The sequence below is a fragment of the Opisthorchis viverrini genome (assembly GCF_000715545.1).
Source record: "Opisthorchis viverrini unplaced genomic scaffold opera_v5_75, whole genome shotgun sequence".
Lineage (NCBI taxonomy): Eukaryota > Metazoa > Platyhelminthes > Trematoda > Opisthorchiida > Opisthorchiidae > Opisthorchis > Opisthorchis viverrini.
In genome coordinates this window covers 379,464-397,552 of record NW_008751732.1, presented here as the reverse complement: position 1 = coordinate 397,552, position 18,089 = coordinate 379,464, and the positions used below count along the sequence as shown (strand labels likewise).

The following is an 18,089-nucleotide window of genomic DNA, read 5'->3' as shown; positions in this document are numbered from 1 at the left end:
AAAAACTGCCGTGCAAGGAGTTATGACCAAATGGCATTCCGGTACTCACAAGGAACGGGTTTCCAAGGATTACCTTGACCCCTTTTCTCTGAGTTAGACCGAGATTAAACACAATCACCTTCATAATTAGAAGGTCAGTTACTGTCTGAAATCAAAGATTGTGATTGGCTGGACTAACTGATCGTCTGAAGAAACTACTGACAGCTTCAAACTCGCAATGAGTGTATTGGTGGTTCGAAAAAGACAGTTTCATGTCCAAAGGTGCTGCTGTGGAATGGTCGACAGCAGGACCCAAAGAGGTAGTGAAGTAAGCTAAACGGCCCGGCCCTGAATTCCTTCCCACGCAAGCAATATGAACTCACCCGAGTGTGATGCCTCAGAAAGGCGAACAGTCTTCTCGCTCAATGAGTTAATCGTGAATAGCGTCACGATCATCGGTATACTGAGAATTGCTGATATGAATCCTCCGATTATTGCAGCTTGCAGACTCGTCTATGATCTAAAGGACAATGAGTAAGCGAGCAACTTATATCAAGTTACCGCATTTAGTCACAGTGGTAACACTTGGATTATTTCTGTGCAACCACCTCAGAACAGTAAACCCATAGTAAATTGCAGTAGAGAAAATACTCTCTTCTTATTCCAAGAGAGGATACCATTTGGGTGGCTAAGGTTTTTTGGACTGGCCAAGTATAATCTCATAGAAGAACGATTTTCCAATCTAAATGCGCCCTGTTCCTCCCTACTTCGCAGTATTGTCGCTGACAGACGAGGAAGAAAGAACACTCCCTACAATGGCTAGAATGTATCATATCCCACAAGGTAGTTAGTGCAAAATGGTGAACATCTACATCGTATGTCGGCAGAGTGGCGAGAAATATACATTAGATTCCACCAGGAAAATTGCACCGAGGCGGAAGGAGGCCACAGCTAACACATCAGGGCGTTGGGAACTCCACATAACCCCGACACCAGTGTTTAAGTAAGCTTATGTGTTGGGTTGATCAACAAGTATGTCGGCATTGAATCTCACTTGACCTCATTATAATTTCATCTGTACCCGTCATTCACCTTGCCACGAAGGTCGTCCCGTCCTTTCATTCCCACTTTTCCAACTTTACAGTGAGAATTAACAAACCAATACGCAGAGTGGGGAGATACTCAGTGCCACATGTACTACTCCGTCTACCTTACTATTTAAATGATCCAGGTTTGCTGTTTAATGACTTTTAAACAGCTCAGATTCATTATATTTGCATTATCCTTACTATCAGGCCTACATTTCATGGACGCATATCTTCAGACATTCACGATAGGGACGCCATTTCTGCGACGTTATTCGTCATACAGCACGACAGTTCCGCTCAAAAAAGATCTATTTCGTCCACGTTGTACGAATCGCCAGGTACACCATGACTGCAGTCTTACCAGTACATCGAACTGCTAGTAGCTAGGGTGTGAACCCTTATGATGTCTTCACACACTGTGATCAGAAGTTTGCAAGCTGATTGCGAAGCTCGGCAAACGGATCACCTGCCACGTGATCAACAATCAGTACTACGTAGACTTTTTTGCATGAACTTACTTTATCGGTGGATATGTTTTCCACGTCAGTTCAGAACAGTTGGCTGCGGATCTAATAAGGGGACTGGCGTCTCACGAGCTAACCACAGATGAAAGTCGAAAGTCCCACTTAATTTCCTTACTCCGACGCTTTCTAACTCAGCTGCGCCGAAAATCGCAGCTTATCTTTTGTGAGCACACGGGGACCATTAGCAGGCCTCTTGCATTTGATGTTGCACATCGCCGTGATCTTTGTACCCCGCCGAACTCAAAGTTCCCCAGGCGCATTCATTCTTCCGATGGATTTGATTTAGTCAGCTGCAGTTGCTTGACAATGTCCTACATTGACGAATCGGATTAACTAACTGGATTTCTCTATTACTCTAAATCCTCCCATATGTGGTGCCTGATTGAGATGCCGGTGGTGGTTCTCTCCAATGGGTCGGGTTTTATCACGGATACATTTATAAAAAGGCCCATAAATCTAGGGTGAATAGTGGACAGTTTGGTCGTTGATTAGCATGCAGATGAAACTCGACTCACAAAAATCGGGGCAAGATGAGACTAGAATGAAACAAAACTACTCGTGCTAGTTCTGCGAACACAAGCATCGTATTTCGGATTAGCTGATGGTTAGTTACGATCACCGACATGATCGGCTTGAGGCGAATTACCTTGGTTAATTTCATGATCGTCTTCACATGTGTTGTCAAAAACAAAGCACCAACAATGCGTTAGCATCCGAATCGGCCCACTTGCAATGTCCTCGGTGTTAAATGGAAAGATCCGCCAGTTAGCAGCTAAGTATCCCTTTAAAGTCAAAGATGTATTGAGGATCCCTTGTCCAGCTCGCTCATTAGACATTAGACAAACAGGGGCTCTTAAAATGTTTGTAAATGCTAGGCACCCGTCACTGGAGTTTTTATGATGGAAATAAATTCAGATTACCAGTTCTGGCTAATAAGTCAATCAACACATATGATAAACAGAGGACAGCGAAATGGTCAAGCGAACAGTCTGGTAACCCATTCCTGAATTCGCCCTTAACTCAAATCCATCTGGTTTCAATGCAAGTTTAATGCAAGCAAACCTTAACTATACGTGTTCAGTCACAAACTAAAAACTTAAGCTCATCATCGGTTATCAAGTGGATTGTTCCAAGAAAAGGCAAGTCAATTATTCAAATGTCTGAGGAAACACTAAATTGTCGACAAATTAGGCTGAGTTCAACCAGGTCCAAACACTGACTGCGCGCTTCATCACACATGTTGTTGAGGTTAATATCCTTATTGCTGGATTATTTACTCACCCAGAGAAATGCAAGAACGCAAGAACTACCGGACAACGCGTCAACGTGGAGGTCGCAGTAAATCTTAAAACGCTTATAGCGGCTGAAAACCCGGTTGTTAAAACAGATTTTACCTACTGAACTTCACGGGTTCACTCCATGTTAAAAATCGTAGCCCAAATACACAAAGAACACAAAATTTTTAAAAAAATAATTTCCTCACATTTTCGTGTAAAACAAGGTCTTATTGATCAGCTGCTGCATCGGCTTCATGCAGGAAAGCAGCTTTGTGTTGGTTTTACAGCTTGTTCTTTTTCACATCCTGAAAACACTGTTTTGTTTCTGTCTGTTGGCTAACAAATACGATGGATCTCTGTTTGGAAATCTCCATCTATCCTACACTCCTATGTGTAGGAATTCACTGGTGTGATGTTTGTGCAAGCACACCCAAAGTAGGTTGAGTAAAATGAGACGGTGAAAAAGGATGTTTCTAAAAACATCACGTGAGCATGTGCCTGGACGAATAACAGTCGCAGAAGTTTTCTATTTATTTCCCTCTCTCTCCCTCTGTTGCTCGTTGTGTCCAAATACGCTGCAAATATCTAAATGTGGACCTGTTCGGTTAAAAAGGAGCGGATGTATGAAAAACAGGAAGGGATTCTTGGTGAATACCTAAACCCTGATCAATGGTGCAGTGGTCGTGATAATCGCACCTAGACAAAATCTCCTTACTATCTCTCCCAGGATAAATTGGTATATTTGAGGCCACGTTTGTCAAGCATATGCTTTGATTTCACCGATTTTTCCGCGTTATCGTAGAGAGTGGTCATGCTACAGGTGGAGCTGAGAAGAGCTTCTGTGCTGTCTAGCTTGAGGAACAGGGGTTCCGTTCGAGGCACACTGACTGTTGGTGAAGTGACAGGCTTTGCCTGTTGTTCTTCTTCAGATGCTGTCACCGTTTCACCCTCTGTCACTTGTTCTTGTTCCGGTTGTCTGCAGATTCAAAGAAGAGATGTAAGCAGACCCGAATGTTCTTCGAAGGTAAAAAGGTCATTCACCAAAAGTGTGCGATTCTGTTTCACGGATTTTCAAGTTTCCCACCCTTTTATAACTAATAAAATTGGTTTACATGGGAAAGGAGGAACCATGTAAGAACCCGTTTAAGAAGAATGAACAATGAATCGGTTAACAACATCAGATAATGAGTGAATAATTAAAAAGCACACCAAAGCGTAGAACTTAAAAGCGTGTGAATAATCCATAACCACGTGGAATCATGAATGTTTAGACAAATGGATGCTATTTCTAATTTTGAAACTTGGATGAGATTGGAAAAACAGGGTGGAAGAGAGGCGCGCACTTCGACTGAACGATTGTGAAAGAGAAATTCCCCACATACACTCCCGCCTCAACTTTCAGAAATATTGTCGTCACAGTCACATTTTTCCAACCGACATCGAAATTTATAGTGAGATTAAGTAAGATCTCATGGACCATTCACGGTTTAACGTTTTAGACCGAATCACTCAAACTAGGTAGACCATCAAGCCGAAACCTAGTACCATCCTGGACGGTTCGAAATTTGCTTTACTTTACACTAACCGGCCATTAATTTAAGCAGTGATTCCTCAGTTCATCAGTTTCACCGTGAGTTCATAGCTGAGGCATGTGGTGTAGTGGATGAAAAGTAATTAAACAATACAAGTGACCAGATGGTACAAAGATTGTGTGGTGATGATGTGATATTACTTATCTCGTGTTATTTTCAAAGTACGCCAAGAGCAAGGTTCATCAGCAGTATATCTATCCGGCAAATTCATTTCATACGAATTCCAGTTTAACGAGAGACAAAATATACCTGAATCTCTCAGTTATGATTATTTTCTTCTGCTGGATGCAGTTGAGTCCCTCGTCGAAACCAACTTTGCATGAAGCTATGTTTGTGGTCCAATTTAACGAAATGTCTGAGCAAGAACTCTTTTTACAGGGAATATCAAGTGCTGAGCCAGCAAACCGAATTCTATTTACCGGACGAAGTACAGCTTCTTCTATGTGCGAATGGTCCACATTGCTCTGATTAATCAAGGCTGATGCTCACAATTTCACCACTTATAGAAGAGCAGACAGTGTCATGAGTAGATAGAAACACTGAGTGCTAACCGCATACATAGAAAAATTTCTTGAAGTGACTTAGTATGCCTGGTGAAACGGCAAACGGACCATTGCAATAATCAACCACGCAGCGCGCTGAACATCCTCATTTTTTATGTTGACAGTGTAAAAACCGTTCTTCCCTGTTGCGCCCCAGAACAGCGGCGGTAATATTAACTATATCGTCACTGAAAACTGTCCCGAAACTGCAGACTAACAGCCTCATGTTCATATATCCAACATACTAGTGTCTTACTGCATAACCAGCGCCATGTTCATTTACTAAGGTCTGCTAGTACTCATTCACAAAATCTTATCTACAGTTAACTCCTTTATACGCCGGGCTAATGTGTGTGACAGAAGATAAGCTACCCCGGCCACCTTGCACAGAGGATTTTGCTAAAAATATGGGTCTGAAAAATCTTATAGAGGTAACGGTTGATCGAAGCTGGTCACAACAGGAAATTTTCCGGAAATCAATCTGAAGGCCCAACGGTCGGGTGTGTATTCAACATTATACTGGTCATATTACGACACACCAAGGAGAAAAGCCTTGAAACTTACTTTGTACACTGGTATTAATCTTACAAACAGTTCACAACGGTATTCTGTCAAAAATGACGTGATTATTCTAGTGTCAACAGTATGGCCCATCCGTCAGAACTTAAGGGAGGCTACACTAAGTCGGCTCAGACAATCGCCGAGGAAATCACCCATGCAAACGTCTATAGTCTGATATCTGATATCTGTGACTTCATACTCGCTCTTCTGCAACAAACAAATTCAATAAGCGTGTTATAATTTGGAATCCTAGCAAATCTACAGAACTGGAGTTGAGCAATCCCGAATTAAATTTATTTGCCATCATTAAGAAGTGAATTAACAAGTTCGGGGAGGATGTTCGTAACAGAATAACACTAGAGAACAGAGAGAAGAGCGGCAAAGTATTTTTGTATGCTTGCAGTAGTTTTGCATCTTGGCAGTAACCCAGCCCTCATCTTTCCTTCGGGCAGCATGGCAGATATGCACCGATAGGGTATTACAGCTGAACAATTACTTTTTTACTTTTAACGAAAATTCACAGCTCCAAATGTTTCCACACAGGGAGTCCGGAAGTGAATCACTGACACAGACCAACCCAAAAACGTCTCCCTTAAACTGTTTAAATCTTTTTACCCTAGTTTGTGTAACCGAAAAATGCTCGAAAATACACACTAGAAGTGTGGCCTTCTTCTCTATAACTGATGAGCTTTACATCACAACGGAATGAACAACATATGGAGTAAGTTCCACCTCCCCTGTACTAATTCTTAGGTGCCATTCATAATGTGGTATGTGGTAGCCTAACCTATTCACGTGTTAATGACTGGTTTTAGAGAATAATCAGTTGGTTGTGGGAATTCGATGAACTTGTAAAATTTACATCCGACAGAATGACTGCAACCTGACAGAAGGAAGATTGGGCAGTGAGAATGATCAATCAACCAAACTAATACCAGTGCTTTGCTTGAGTTATTTATTCATTCGATTATTTATCCGAACCTATTTGTGACGGCTGGCATTTCATTAAACCCCAGTAGCTAGTCTTCAGTATATCTGTTGGTATCAACCTCGCTAGTCGTATTATAAAATGACGAACAAAATTTCAGTTGCCAGCTGTTTTGAAACACAAACGACTCAACACGGTCGATATCAACTACATTTTGGATTCTCAACTGTGGATGCTGTTCGTATAAGTGTGCTCAAAATACCTTATTAGAGAAATGGGCCTTATCCCATGGGCAAAAATAAACCAATTTCACTCAAAACCAAGTGTTTATTTTCAACTTTTGAATTAATTTTCTATATAACCCCTCACTGAGACCACCGATTAGGAGAAACGAAAGCAGTAAGCTTTTTGGAAAAGTCCACAACTAATAAAATAGCTACAGTGGACAAACCAATAGTTGACTGTTCTGGAAACGTTAATTGTACCAAAGGTTTTGGGTTATTTTTCCTCTTCCCTCCTTGTTTTCAAAACTATCAAGTTCAAATGGCTTAGACGTTCCCAAGAAGATAAAAAAGGATATGCATATTGCTTCCCTCCAGCACTTCCTCACGGACTATCGAGAATCGTTTGACTTGCCTGGAAGAGCATTCCGAATGGGTTTCTGCGCCCCACATAACTGAATCTGGGTCCTGTCTGGTTGTGTAAATAGTATTTTGGCCGATATTGCCGGACAGGAAGTTGAGAACCTTTCCTTGAAGTAATTTCAGTTGGCATTTCCATTAGCAAAAGCGCCTTAGATCTCTTACACTCGTCAAATGTCCTAACCTAGTTGTATGTATGGGCAAACTTACTCATACCATGTTCTTCTGGTTTGTACATTTCATGACGAGACACGGCAATCATGCTGTAAAACTCAAAACGAAGTGACCACTTTAGCAGATACAAGCATAAGAAGACACTATTCAACTGCAGTGCCTTTCCAGTGCATAACCACGAAGTCCACTTTGAAAAACCCTAGCCATAGAAAAACCAGTAGCGGTTTTGAACCTTGAACCTTGCATGATCGCTGTGTGCAAGGTCCAATCAACTCACTTCAGACTTTCGAGCATGTTCTAGCCACCACTGTATGAATGACTAAGTGCTGAGGATTGCCCGTGCCCTATGGAGCAATTGGTACTATTTAGCAGGCAGCGATGAGTAACGAATAAAAAATGTGCGAGTATACTCCTTCAAAACTCACTCTTCGGTTTTTTTGGGCGCATCCGCTTGGCTTCCATCTGAGTGGAAATCGGATGGATATTCACGAATCTGTAATTCTTGTGATAAAATGCCCTCACAAGGGTCGGGACTCTCGTTTTCTTTTTTGAATGGTGACAAGATACGTTCTATCTCGTCCCTTGAATCACTTTTAAGTTTAATATATTCAGCCAAAGCTCGATTTTTGTGAGCCGTGTCACTCATCCTTTCTAGCCGAACTTGGAGACGTTTTTCAAGGGCCCTCAAGTGGTTTCGGTCGTTGAGGTAGACGACACAAGTTCCCAATTCTTGCTCCACACGCTTTCGTTGACCAGTAATTGATGAGTGGTGTATCAGATATGCGGCATTTGGATTAAGACAAAATGGTATCGTATTTCCCTGTCGATATCGAGCTTCTAGTTGCCAAGACGCAACCTCTGATGGCACTGAGGTGCGGATTCCTCTCGTGTACTGAGAACTTGGGCTAACTACTTTGATTGTTTTTGCTCGCCGGCTTTCCGCAACTGATTCGGTGCTATCGCCTTGTTCACTGATCCATGATAGTTTTCGATAGTCGGGGTGTGATAAAGAATGCGAGGAAAGATCCTTACAATAATGGTCTGCTTTGTCTCTGGCACACGCCACTGTTTCTGCGTTGTCGAACGAATCTTCATGAAAATCCCCTCGTGTGGCTATCTCCTTGAATGGCTGTAAGATGTCCGGTTCGGGGAAATTAGCACAGAGGTTCCTAGTTTCCTCTTCAGGAACATAGTCTGTATGCCCAAAAGACATACTAGAGTGGATTTTATGGAGCCTCAGGACTGGTGCAGGGTCCGCCATCCTTAATGAGCAAGGCAATCCTTCTGTTACACTCTATGAAAGCACGCACATTACGCCACGTGATTAGATCGACCAATTCAATTTCGGACGAAACATCCAGTCAGCTGACTTCAACTTCTCCTCAGTCTACTCTTATTCAACTGCTCCCTATACTAACGACAGGAGATATTGTGGTATAGTAAACAGATGGACAGAGACAAGACGAGACAGGATCTCGTCATTTCTGTTACAACAGGTAGGAAGAGCCCGTTCGCGTAGCAGCAAAGTTAATCCGCCGTTTTCTCAGCAACTAATTAACGGTCGTCGTATCCAGCGGTACAGAACGCCTAACCGGTTGCACTTGTATTTTAAAGTGAAAATTTATCCATACTGTATTATTTTGCCCAAAAATTATCCGGTCAATACCCAAACAGCAAGTACTAACGGACAAGATCCAAACCCTGAATAAATATTTCCCGACCGGAGACCTCGTCTAATAGTGCCATCAAGAACGTACGTTTAGAGTTTGAAAAAAGTTCGAAAGTATGGCCCTTCTGCGTCTGAAGGCTGCATTTCGACAATATACAAGAGAGTTGATGAGTCAGGCGAACCCGGACCATGGGTGGGACGCACACCCTCAATCGGATTGAAAGCGGTTGGCCCGAAAGTCGACTGTAAAAACCTCTGGGTAGCCAAAACTTACGCTCAAGCTCGTATTTCTGATACAATATTCTCTTCGAATTCAATTCCGATGTGAGACGTGAGATGATTCGCAACTGAGGTCCTGCTTGAAAACGAATCGCTGGAGTTTTTCGAAGACGCGTACCAATTTAATCGAAATTGTTATGATACTAAACTCAATCTTTTTTTATTCTCCAGGTCGGGATTTTCATAGCTATATCTCCATCAAATGAACAGAGTCACTTTTGATCTGAGGTAGCCTATTAACTTCCACATTTAAGTGGCTGTGTTCTGATCAACCACCAGCAATTGTTGGTGCTACCCATTGCATCGCGTATTCCACGCTCAAGGCGGTAAAATGACTTTTGCAAACACTGTGCATCAGCGAGTAACCGGCGACCACCCGGTGAGAGTCGGTAAGATGGAAGATAGGATGTTCAGAGGAGAGCTGAGCTAATGCTGGGCATAAAAAAATACCATAATGACCAGTCAGCTTTCTGCTAACTCCTACCAAGCGCCTCTTGTTTTATGTGCGACAGCACGCACTCTGTGGCTGCAAAGGTACAGTCTGACATGCTATAACAGTAGCTGACTTATGCGCTTCGTCCGTTATTGTATTTACATGTGGCTGAGCTTCAGAGTAGGCGTTACTCTGAAGAAGAATTACGTTCAGCTGTAGCCGATGCCTAGCTGCCGTACCACCAGAAGGAAACACGAGGGCTGGGATACTGTCAGGTCGCCCAAGCCTAGACAGGGGAAGTCGAGTGGCAGAGGTCGGTCAGTAAATTCGCGCTCTAACCACTCGCCCCAGGCGTTACTCTGCGAGCTTAAAATGTTGATTTCAACTTTGCCGCCATAACTGCACTAAGACCATTGTTCTGGATCTGCTGCGGTTCCGACAACCGTCCAAAACAGTAATATCCCATAAAGATCGTTTTCATCTGATATCACAAGATTCAGTTGCAGCAGATAAACCACCACTCAACAACAAGAAGACAGAAGGAAAAATTTTGCATTTACAATCTGTCTATGATTAGTATTCGCTGTCGACGGGGTCCAATGTACAAAACAGATTGAGAAATATAAATGATACAAATAAACAAAGCAATACCAAAATTAGGGTCTGTAGCCGCAGTTCCACCGTCACTCCGAAGGCGACCAGCCTGAAAAGGTTGGAAAATATGCATTGCAAATCTCGATAAATAGAATCTGCTTTTGCGTAAATGAAATGAAACAATGCTTGGGCTTGTCAACTCTTGCATTATTACCAGGTTTAGAGTGCAATGATGAAAAACATACAGATTTTTAAAACTGTATCGATTTAATAACATGAATTTTGATGCAGGTACTAAGGGTTAGTTTTAGATGCAGTTGTCCTCATTCAAAGTATTACCTGAAGGAACCGATCAGAATTGGCGTTTTTTAAGACCGATCTTCTTCATTTACACTGTTCAAAAGAACACTACATAGCTATGGGCTTCTAAATGCGCGGAAGCAATGAAGATTAGCCACTTGACTAGGCCATCTCACCCATATGTGTTTCCAAAGCGTAACGGTCGTCAGTCGATTCTACAGGATGCATGGTGCAGTACAGTTGGCTATGTTTGGGATAGAGCACGAACAAAGAGAACGAGGTTCCCGAACACCATCACCTGAGATCCGTTATTAAATACGCGCGTAAGAGTTCGGTGCACTTTTTTGTATCGGGAAAGAATTCTCAAGATAAAGATTCAGAGAAGGAAACTTGATCATTCGCTTCAATCAGGTGCAACAAATGGGAGAGTGAAACAGCTGCAACTTACATTCCATCGCAAGGGACCACAATCAAGCTGTTGACAAAGTGATCAGCCTCTGATGTCACGTCGCTCGAATGGGTAAACGGGATGACGATCGGTTTTCCAGTCGGATGACTCGGCAATCGATGCGTTGCGAGTAAGCGTCCCGAGTGAAGATCCACCAAACTCAGAGAATCCCAACCAACGGATACCAAAGCTGACAATGCAATTAGCTTGTCAGTGGACTGATAGAATGAAATCACAGTGATGAGACCAAGATAGCAAAGGATAATTTTTATGCCGAAACTACAAATTGGCAAAAAACTCATTCTCGCGGCAATCTCGCAAGGCGAGTTGGCCGCTTTCAAGTAGCTCAACTACTACTTAATCCCTACGTTGATTCCTTGATAGTTGCGTACTATGCTCAGTGGTTCTGCTCAATGGTTCGTTAATGAGATACGGTGTTATCACTGATGTTGCTACTCTGTTGTTGATGATGATGATGTTGATGATGATGATGATGATGATGACCGACCCGTTGTGCTTCAATGGTCATTCTACTCAGCTTTCTATAGATTTCTCTCCGTTTTGTAGGCCGAAAAGAACTCTCGCCAATCAGTCAGCTTCAAACACAACCCGCCCTTAATGTTACAAAAACGTAGGAGTCCACAACGACCACTCACATCACTCCTGTCACAACATCAAATCCTCACCAACTCAGTGCTCTCGAGGGAACCCATACTGGTTGTTGGTCTGTCCGCCAAGCTTGGCAACTAACTGGATTGCAAACGCTTCATCACCAGTCGAGGTGACATCGTTAGTGCCCACTCGGTGACTCACTCAAACCCGTACTGATAACGTCACCACGACAGGTAGTGAGACATTTGCAATCCAACTGCCAAGCTCGACGAACAGACCAAAAACCTACCTATATTCCATAACATTGCCAGGAGCCCATTATTAGCGCACGGTCGATACTAAACGAGTAATTGTTGCTGGCATTTTTTTCCCATTTAATTTGCACCTACACAAAAAGGTATCCAACTCATCTCGTTCCACACAAGGACTCATTGAGCAGGTGTTTTAAACGACAATGGGTGCTTTTTATAAGGGCTCATCTGTCAAAACAACTTGAGAGGAATGTTCCTGTTAACAATTTTCAGTCTGAATTGCGTCGATCTGGTGCCAAAATTACGGTATGCAAATTCAGGACATCCAATCGAAAAGCTATAGAATATAATCCTAGCTAGAGTACATAACACAGCGTTGCATATTGAATGGCGGTGAAGCAAAACCAATTTAAGTTGATCTCTACCTTTTTCGAACAGACACACCAAATGTGAATTACAAGGGTATCATGCTATAACTACAGTCGAATTAAGTCCCAACGCGACTTCTCAACGTTAGTGCTCAACACAGCCTCGCCTTGAAGTTGGTGCGAGAGCGCTGTCCTTGAGTGTACAATACAGAGAGCTTATTAAGATACCAGGCTTCCCCAAGTCTGAGTCGATATATACAACTTCGTCCTCCATTGACCATAACAGAGGTTGGCCACAGATGATGAATAATCCTTGACCAGAATTCATAAGGGGTTCACGAGGTTGAAGCTAAGTGGGTGGACCTTGTCTGTCTAAAAAGCATCTTATTTGTAAAAAGGTTTATAAAATTAAAAGAAAACCTGACGAACTACAGTTACAGCTCCCAAATTGGAAAAGGTGAACCTCAGCTTGATCTTCCCACATTAGGGATTGTTTACGAAAACTCACTGTGGTCCTGTGAACAGGGCGACGCAACTGCCCGGGAGCTAACAAACTGCTCCAAGGCTTCATGCCGAAAGGACGGAGACGAACAGCCGAAAGACTTGGTACAAATTGTTTGGTGTACATTTCATGCAGATTGTGATCGTCGGAAGAACCTCCCGCAACGGTTCGAGAAACCTGGAGCCATGAAACTTCTGCGTTCAGCTGAGAATAAAGAAACACAAAATGTGGTTGTCTATGGATCAGACTGATAATGACTACACATTTATTCTGAGCAAACAGCTGAGCATAGCTCCTCCATAAGACTGAAGTGCTAGGCAAAGTTGAAAGAGAATCTGCCTCCGTACACTGCCTATACGACTGGTTAGCACTTGCTGACCATATATGTAGCATACTTGGACAAAAAAGAACACTTGAATATCATGAATATCTATCTTGAATATCTTGAATATATCTTGAATATCTATCCTAATGAGCAGTGTGGCAGCCTCTGCACCACATATTCAATTGAAGAAAATAGGCAACAGAGTTATTCGAGTTTGACATTCACCTAGCCCTAGTTATCATATGACCGTTTAACCCTCTCCTTCGAGGATGGAAAAATGAGCCGAAGGCTGTGTGACATCTTCCGACTCATCGGAAATCCATTTCACTAAGCAAACTTTTTCGAACATTGGGGACGCATGTCATGAAACGGTAAGACGCTCGTTATTACATCGGAAAACAAGGAAGCGGATGTGCTCGCCCATACCGCATGAGTTAATACAACTCTGGACAAACATCAATTGTGAAGTCTACATTCTAAAATTTTCACCCAGCTCTCCTGCATACTTGACCAATCAGGATACCGTTCTTCTTCAAAGTGTACAAAAACCGCAGCCTCACAGGGAACGATAAACTCTGACTTCGAGAGACTCCTACAAAGGAAAGAAATTTGGAACACGAAAATGATAAAGACACAGAGGGCTATCTTTCGGTAAAACTATGGGGTGAAGAAATAAAGGTTGGAGGTGGGAAAGATGGGCGGCAGGGTCGTAAGTGGGACACCTTGAGGAGGGCACCTGAGATACGCAACAACTTCGCTTACAAGCGGTAGTTGCCTTTATAAACATGTGCGAAGTAGCAAAAAATGACTAAGAATGAGGAAATCAGGGGTAAGCTCTCAAAAACGCCGCAGTAAAAAAGGTAGAGTACCACATCTGGTCGATGGGAGAGAGATTTCGCGCTGTCAACTGCCGACTGGCTGTCGACAAGGTGGACGGGTTTCCAAAGCATTCGATGCGATATGTCAAGGCGGGTTGAAGGAAGGCAAAATTTGACACTGAGGTGTTAGGCGCGTCCGGGTTGTTAAAACTAATGAAAGCTGGACAGAGCAAATCATCATCCTGATTACCAGATATCAATACAGTTGACAAGGACGACTCACTCGCATACAACGACGAAGTTTCAACCACAATGTTTCAAGTCCCCAAGTGAGAAAAAAACAAAGTTGGATGGGGAAGTTGCCCGATGCTAGTCTACTACAATTACTCTGATGTGTCTACAAGTCCAAATGCTCTATCGGAAAGAAAATGACAACATGAACGCCGCAATTTCTCGCAACATCTTCAGCCAAGAAAAAGGAAGGTTACGGGGAACCCACCCTGGAAAACGGATCACGCCAATCACACTAAACTCTTCGTATTCTTTACACATCTTTTACAAGTCACACGTTGCCCAACTCACAGATTGCAGCATTCTGAAGCATCCACGAAGATTATTACCAGTCTCAGCAAATGATGCTTCGGAATGCGTAACGCATGCCAAGCCACCGCACTCATGGTGCTGGATTTTTTTCGCAAATGAAATAACTGCTGCGCAACCTTAGATCCCCTTTCTATTTAACTCGTTATGAGTTCATCGACACCATCCGATACCTGAAGACGTTTCAGACTAGTTGACTCACAAACACAACACAGCCCTTACTGTACCCGGTACACGCGACCCCCAGGACCCAGCGATATACTCATTGACGAAACGTAATTCGGGAACGTTATACTGAATTCAGCGGACACATCGCAGTCAGAGCCACTGCAGCCACCGCGGTATGTTATATTTTCCACAAACACCAGTGAACCCGAGGTACGTTCAAACTACACGTTCCAAATCATGTTTCCACGCTTTCTTGGTGCAAGCGACATATCGGAAAGTGGTGTTATGATGGTTAGTTCATATAACAGAGCTTGCGCCTCGACGTTATTCTCAAAGACAAGCACGATTTCGTCTGCATCTGGAGCGATGTGGACCCTGTCGCGTTTGCCTCATCATTTCATCACTGACGGAGGTGAGAGGAGAGTTGACGTTCTTGCTAGGCACCACTCTGAAGTAAAAGTATGGGAGAGCTCCGCCTACACCTTCACATGCCCGGAAGTATGAAAATCCGAGTATAATCATGAGGTTTCGCATGCCGCCCTAAAACGACGAAGAATCAGTGACGCCTGAATCCCTGTTGCGATACGGGTTTAACAGATACTTGTGAGGTTACCATATTCGTTATGGGTACTCTTTTTGGAGATTAGTTCGGACGGCTTCCGAAAGATGCGAATTGATTATACAGGCATTGATTAAGGAATCGACACGTCGTTGTACAAAGGATGTCGGGAAGGTAATGCATCATCATCAATGACAGCAACATCAGTGTTGGCACTGATGCTTCACTGCCGTACTGCTTAAATAGAAATAGTCAGTGGAATACTTCTGAGGCTGTGGGGTTTCCGTACTCGCAATCGTTTTTGTCGAAGGCTGACAGTCCAGACGAGATGCAGTAGGTGGTCAAAGGAGTTGTCATTAAATAGAATTTCGACCAGCGGTCAAAAGGGCTTCTTCGGATATGATATCCTGGACCCTGGAACAGAATTCTGAGGATGTGTTAAATGAATCAAGTGGAACAACCTGCGGATAGTTCCAACATTTACTATACATTCATTCCGTCCTCCTTCTACACACCCATGTACACGAGGACACCTAGTTTTACGTGGCGTCTGATTAGGCGTCGAACAGAAAACCGATAGAATCTGAAAGGTAATTTTGAGAGACGGAAAACGAATTGGAAAAAGCCCAACAGAGAAAGACAGACCCAGGATGGATACACTAGGTAACGAAATGACTGAGTCAAATAAAAGCAACTAAACGAGGGTCAGGTTTAAGTTCCCTTTGTTCTTAGTTCGCAATTCATAACCTTAGCGACATCGGTGTTGACGCTGACACTAGAGACGCTACGACCCTGAGAATACTGGCTGCTTGTCAGCCGATGCGAAAGGTAGGGAAATTGTCATGTGAGAATGTACGGGTTAATGAGGGGAGGAAATCATTGACATAGTGTAAAAGAAGAGTCGGGAGAAGTATGGAACTCCTACATTGACGACCGTTGAGTTACAGAGCTCATCGTCGACGGACAGGGCCACTGACCGTCCGAAAAAATGCCAATACAAACGACAAGTTTCTTTCGTAAAGCAGAAAATTGGGTTGGCGGAACGCGAACTAAAGGCTTGGATAAGTTCTATCGGATAGCACCAGCTTCACCAAATGAGTCTACAATAGAAAACTAGATGGCATAGAAGAGACAGAAGACAGCAAGATGCAGGTCGATCTGCTTTTTCGAAATTCAGAGTGGTGATCAGTGACGCGCTACCAGTGCTCCAGGATTATCAGCCGTGGTTTAGTGACGATAAATTTCATTAATTCTTGCAGCGCAGAGGTCGGATAATTATTTGAATGGAATGTGTCACCTTGTCTGAGAACCCAGAGAAAACAGGATGAAGAAATAATCTAACGACACGGCAGCCATATTTACAGGTTCAAGCACAAATTTCTCAGAAAAACCGAAGGGATGACGTCCGATTATGGAGGCTTGAAATTACAAAGGGAATGTAGGACTCGGTGGATTTTTGAGAAAAGGTAAGGGTTTTTAGATTAGCTGGAACTGGGAGGCAGTGACGGACATGACAGATTGATTAAAACTATTGTTTTCCATTAGGGAATGATTGGATCATGTCAGCGTCGGATGATATGAGGAAAAGAAGGGCAAAACGTACCGGTAGAAAGTTTTGCGGTACCTAAAAACGAGAGGCTACCTGGCTTTCGTTTCACAAAGGCTGATTTGGCCTTGTCCTTATAGGCTTGGATGAGGTACGTTGTAGGAAGCCGGAGTAAAAAAGGAGAAAGGTGGCAACAATAAACGTTCAATAAACGTTCAGAAGACAACTGGCCGATTTGAGAAGTCACAGTCAATTCAATTTCGATTTATCAGCTGTAAACCGTGTGTTATAGGCTAGATCCAGTTGCTAAAGTTCCGATCACCGAAAAACGGGAAAAAGGCACATAGAACCAAGCCTTGGAGGCGAAGGCATGTTTAGTTTGTTCGGAAATTGGGTAGCTACGCATTGAAGGCGATAGCTTTGATGTGCGAGCACCACTGACTGCGCAATTGGGCCACTACCACCAATATCATTAACCACTGGTGATTTGAGTCCCAGGGCCCGCATCCAGGAAAGTGGCAGTTGCCCACCCGACTAAGTTTACTAGCAAGTGTTTTTGTACTTCGTTGCCAGGTCCTGCATTGTCCACATATCGGTCGCTTCCACTCAGCAGACGGCTGGGAGAAAAGAGCTCTGTGAGGCAGACGATCTTCTGGCATGCGCAGTACACGACCTAACCAGCGCAACCTATGAAGCGTGAGTAATTCATCTATCGTGGGAGAGTTCCTTTTTCCGAAGACCATCTGGCGTACTTCAGCGTTACTAATCCGATGTTGCCACCGGCCCTGACCAATGCTGCGAAGACACCAATGACCAAACACTGTCATCTTCCGCATTTCCTCTGCGCGTAGAGGCCACAAAGCAGTATGGATCGCACCATCGCCGTGTAAACTCTTCCCTTGATAGACAAGCTCACGTCACGTCGGCGCCATAAATGTCAGAGATTGGCTAAAGCTTCCCTGGTCCATTCGATTCGAGAAATAATCTCATCTCCAGCCGCTCCACCGGAACGTATACAGCTGTCCAAGCAAACAAATTTATCTACCACTTCGATTGACTCACCTGAAAGCATGAGGTGTGGATTTGATCCCACCTAGTCTTGTAGCAGCCCTTTACACTTTGCATGGATTTTATCAACAGGTAGTTCATCAGTGTCGGAAGTCCCTGTTTACTTAGTTTATCAGGTGGCTAACCAGTTCTCCAGCCACACTATGTTATCGGTCTGGGAAAATCTACATGCCGGGTTCAGTTCACGGAAGATGTGTAAAGTTCTTGAACGTCCTCCGACTGATCTGGTAAGAAGCACACCAA

The 18,089-nt window shown here is 43.4% G+C and overlaps 2 protein-coding genes across 2 annotated transcripts in view; both read right to left on the bottom strand.

Annotated features, from left to right (window-relative positions):
- Positions 1-3,063: 3,063 nt before the first annotated feature.
- On the bottom strand, positions 3,064-8,619 carry T265_04538 (hypothetical protein; the record flags this gene model as incomplete). Its single annotated transcript, XM_009169302.1, has 2 exons — positions 3,064-3,844; positions 7,732-8,619. 2 exons carry the CDS (start codon positions 8,565-8,567, stop codon positions 3,583-3,585), a joined length of 1,098 nt encoding a protein of 365 aa, XP_009167566.1.
- Positions 8,620-10,240: 1,621 nt separating this feature from the next.
- T265_04537 (hypothetical protein) overlaps positions 10,241-18,089 on the bottom strand; it is a gene marked incomplete at both ends in the record, with an annotated part of 25,217 nt that continues 17,368 nt past the window's right edge. Inside the window, 3 exons of the mRNA XM_009169301.1 lie at positions 10,241-10,390; positions 11,030-11,247; positions 12,769-13,009. Coding sequence (XP_009167565.1) covers positions 10,261-10,390; positions 11,030-11,247; positions 12,769-13,009 — 589 coding nt within the window. The remainder of the gene's footprint in view (positions 10,391-11,029; positions 11,248-12,768; positions 13,010-18,089) is intronic.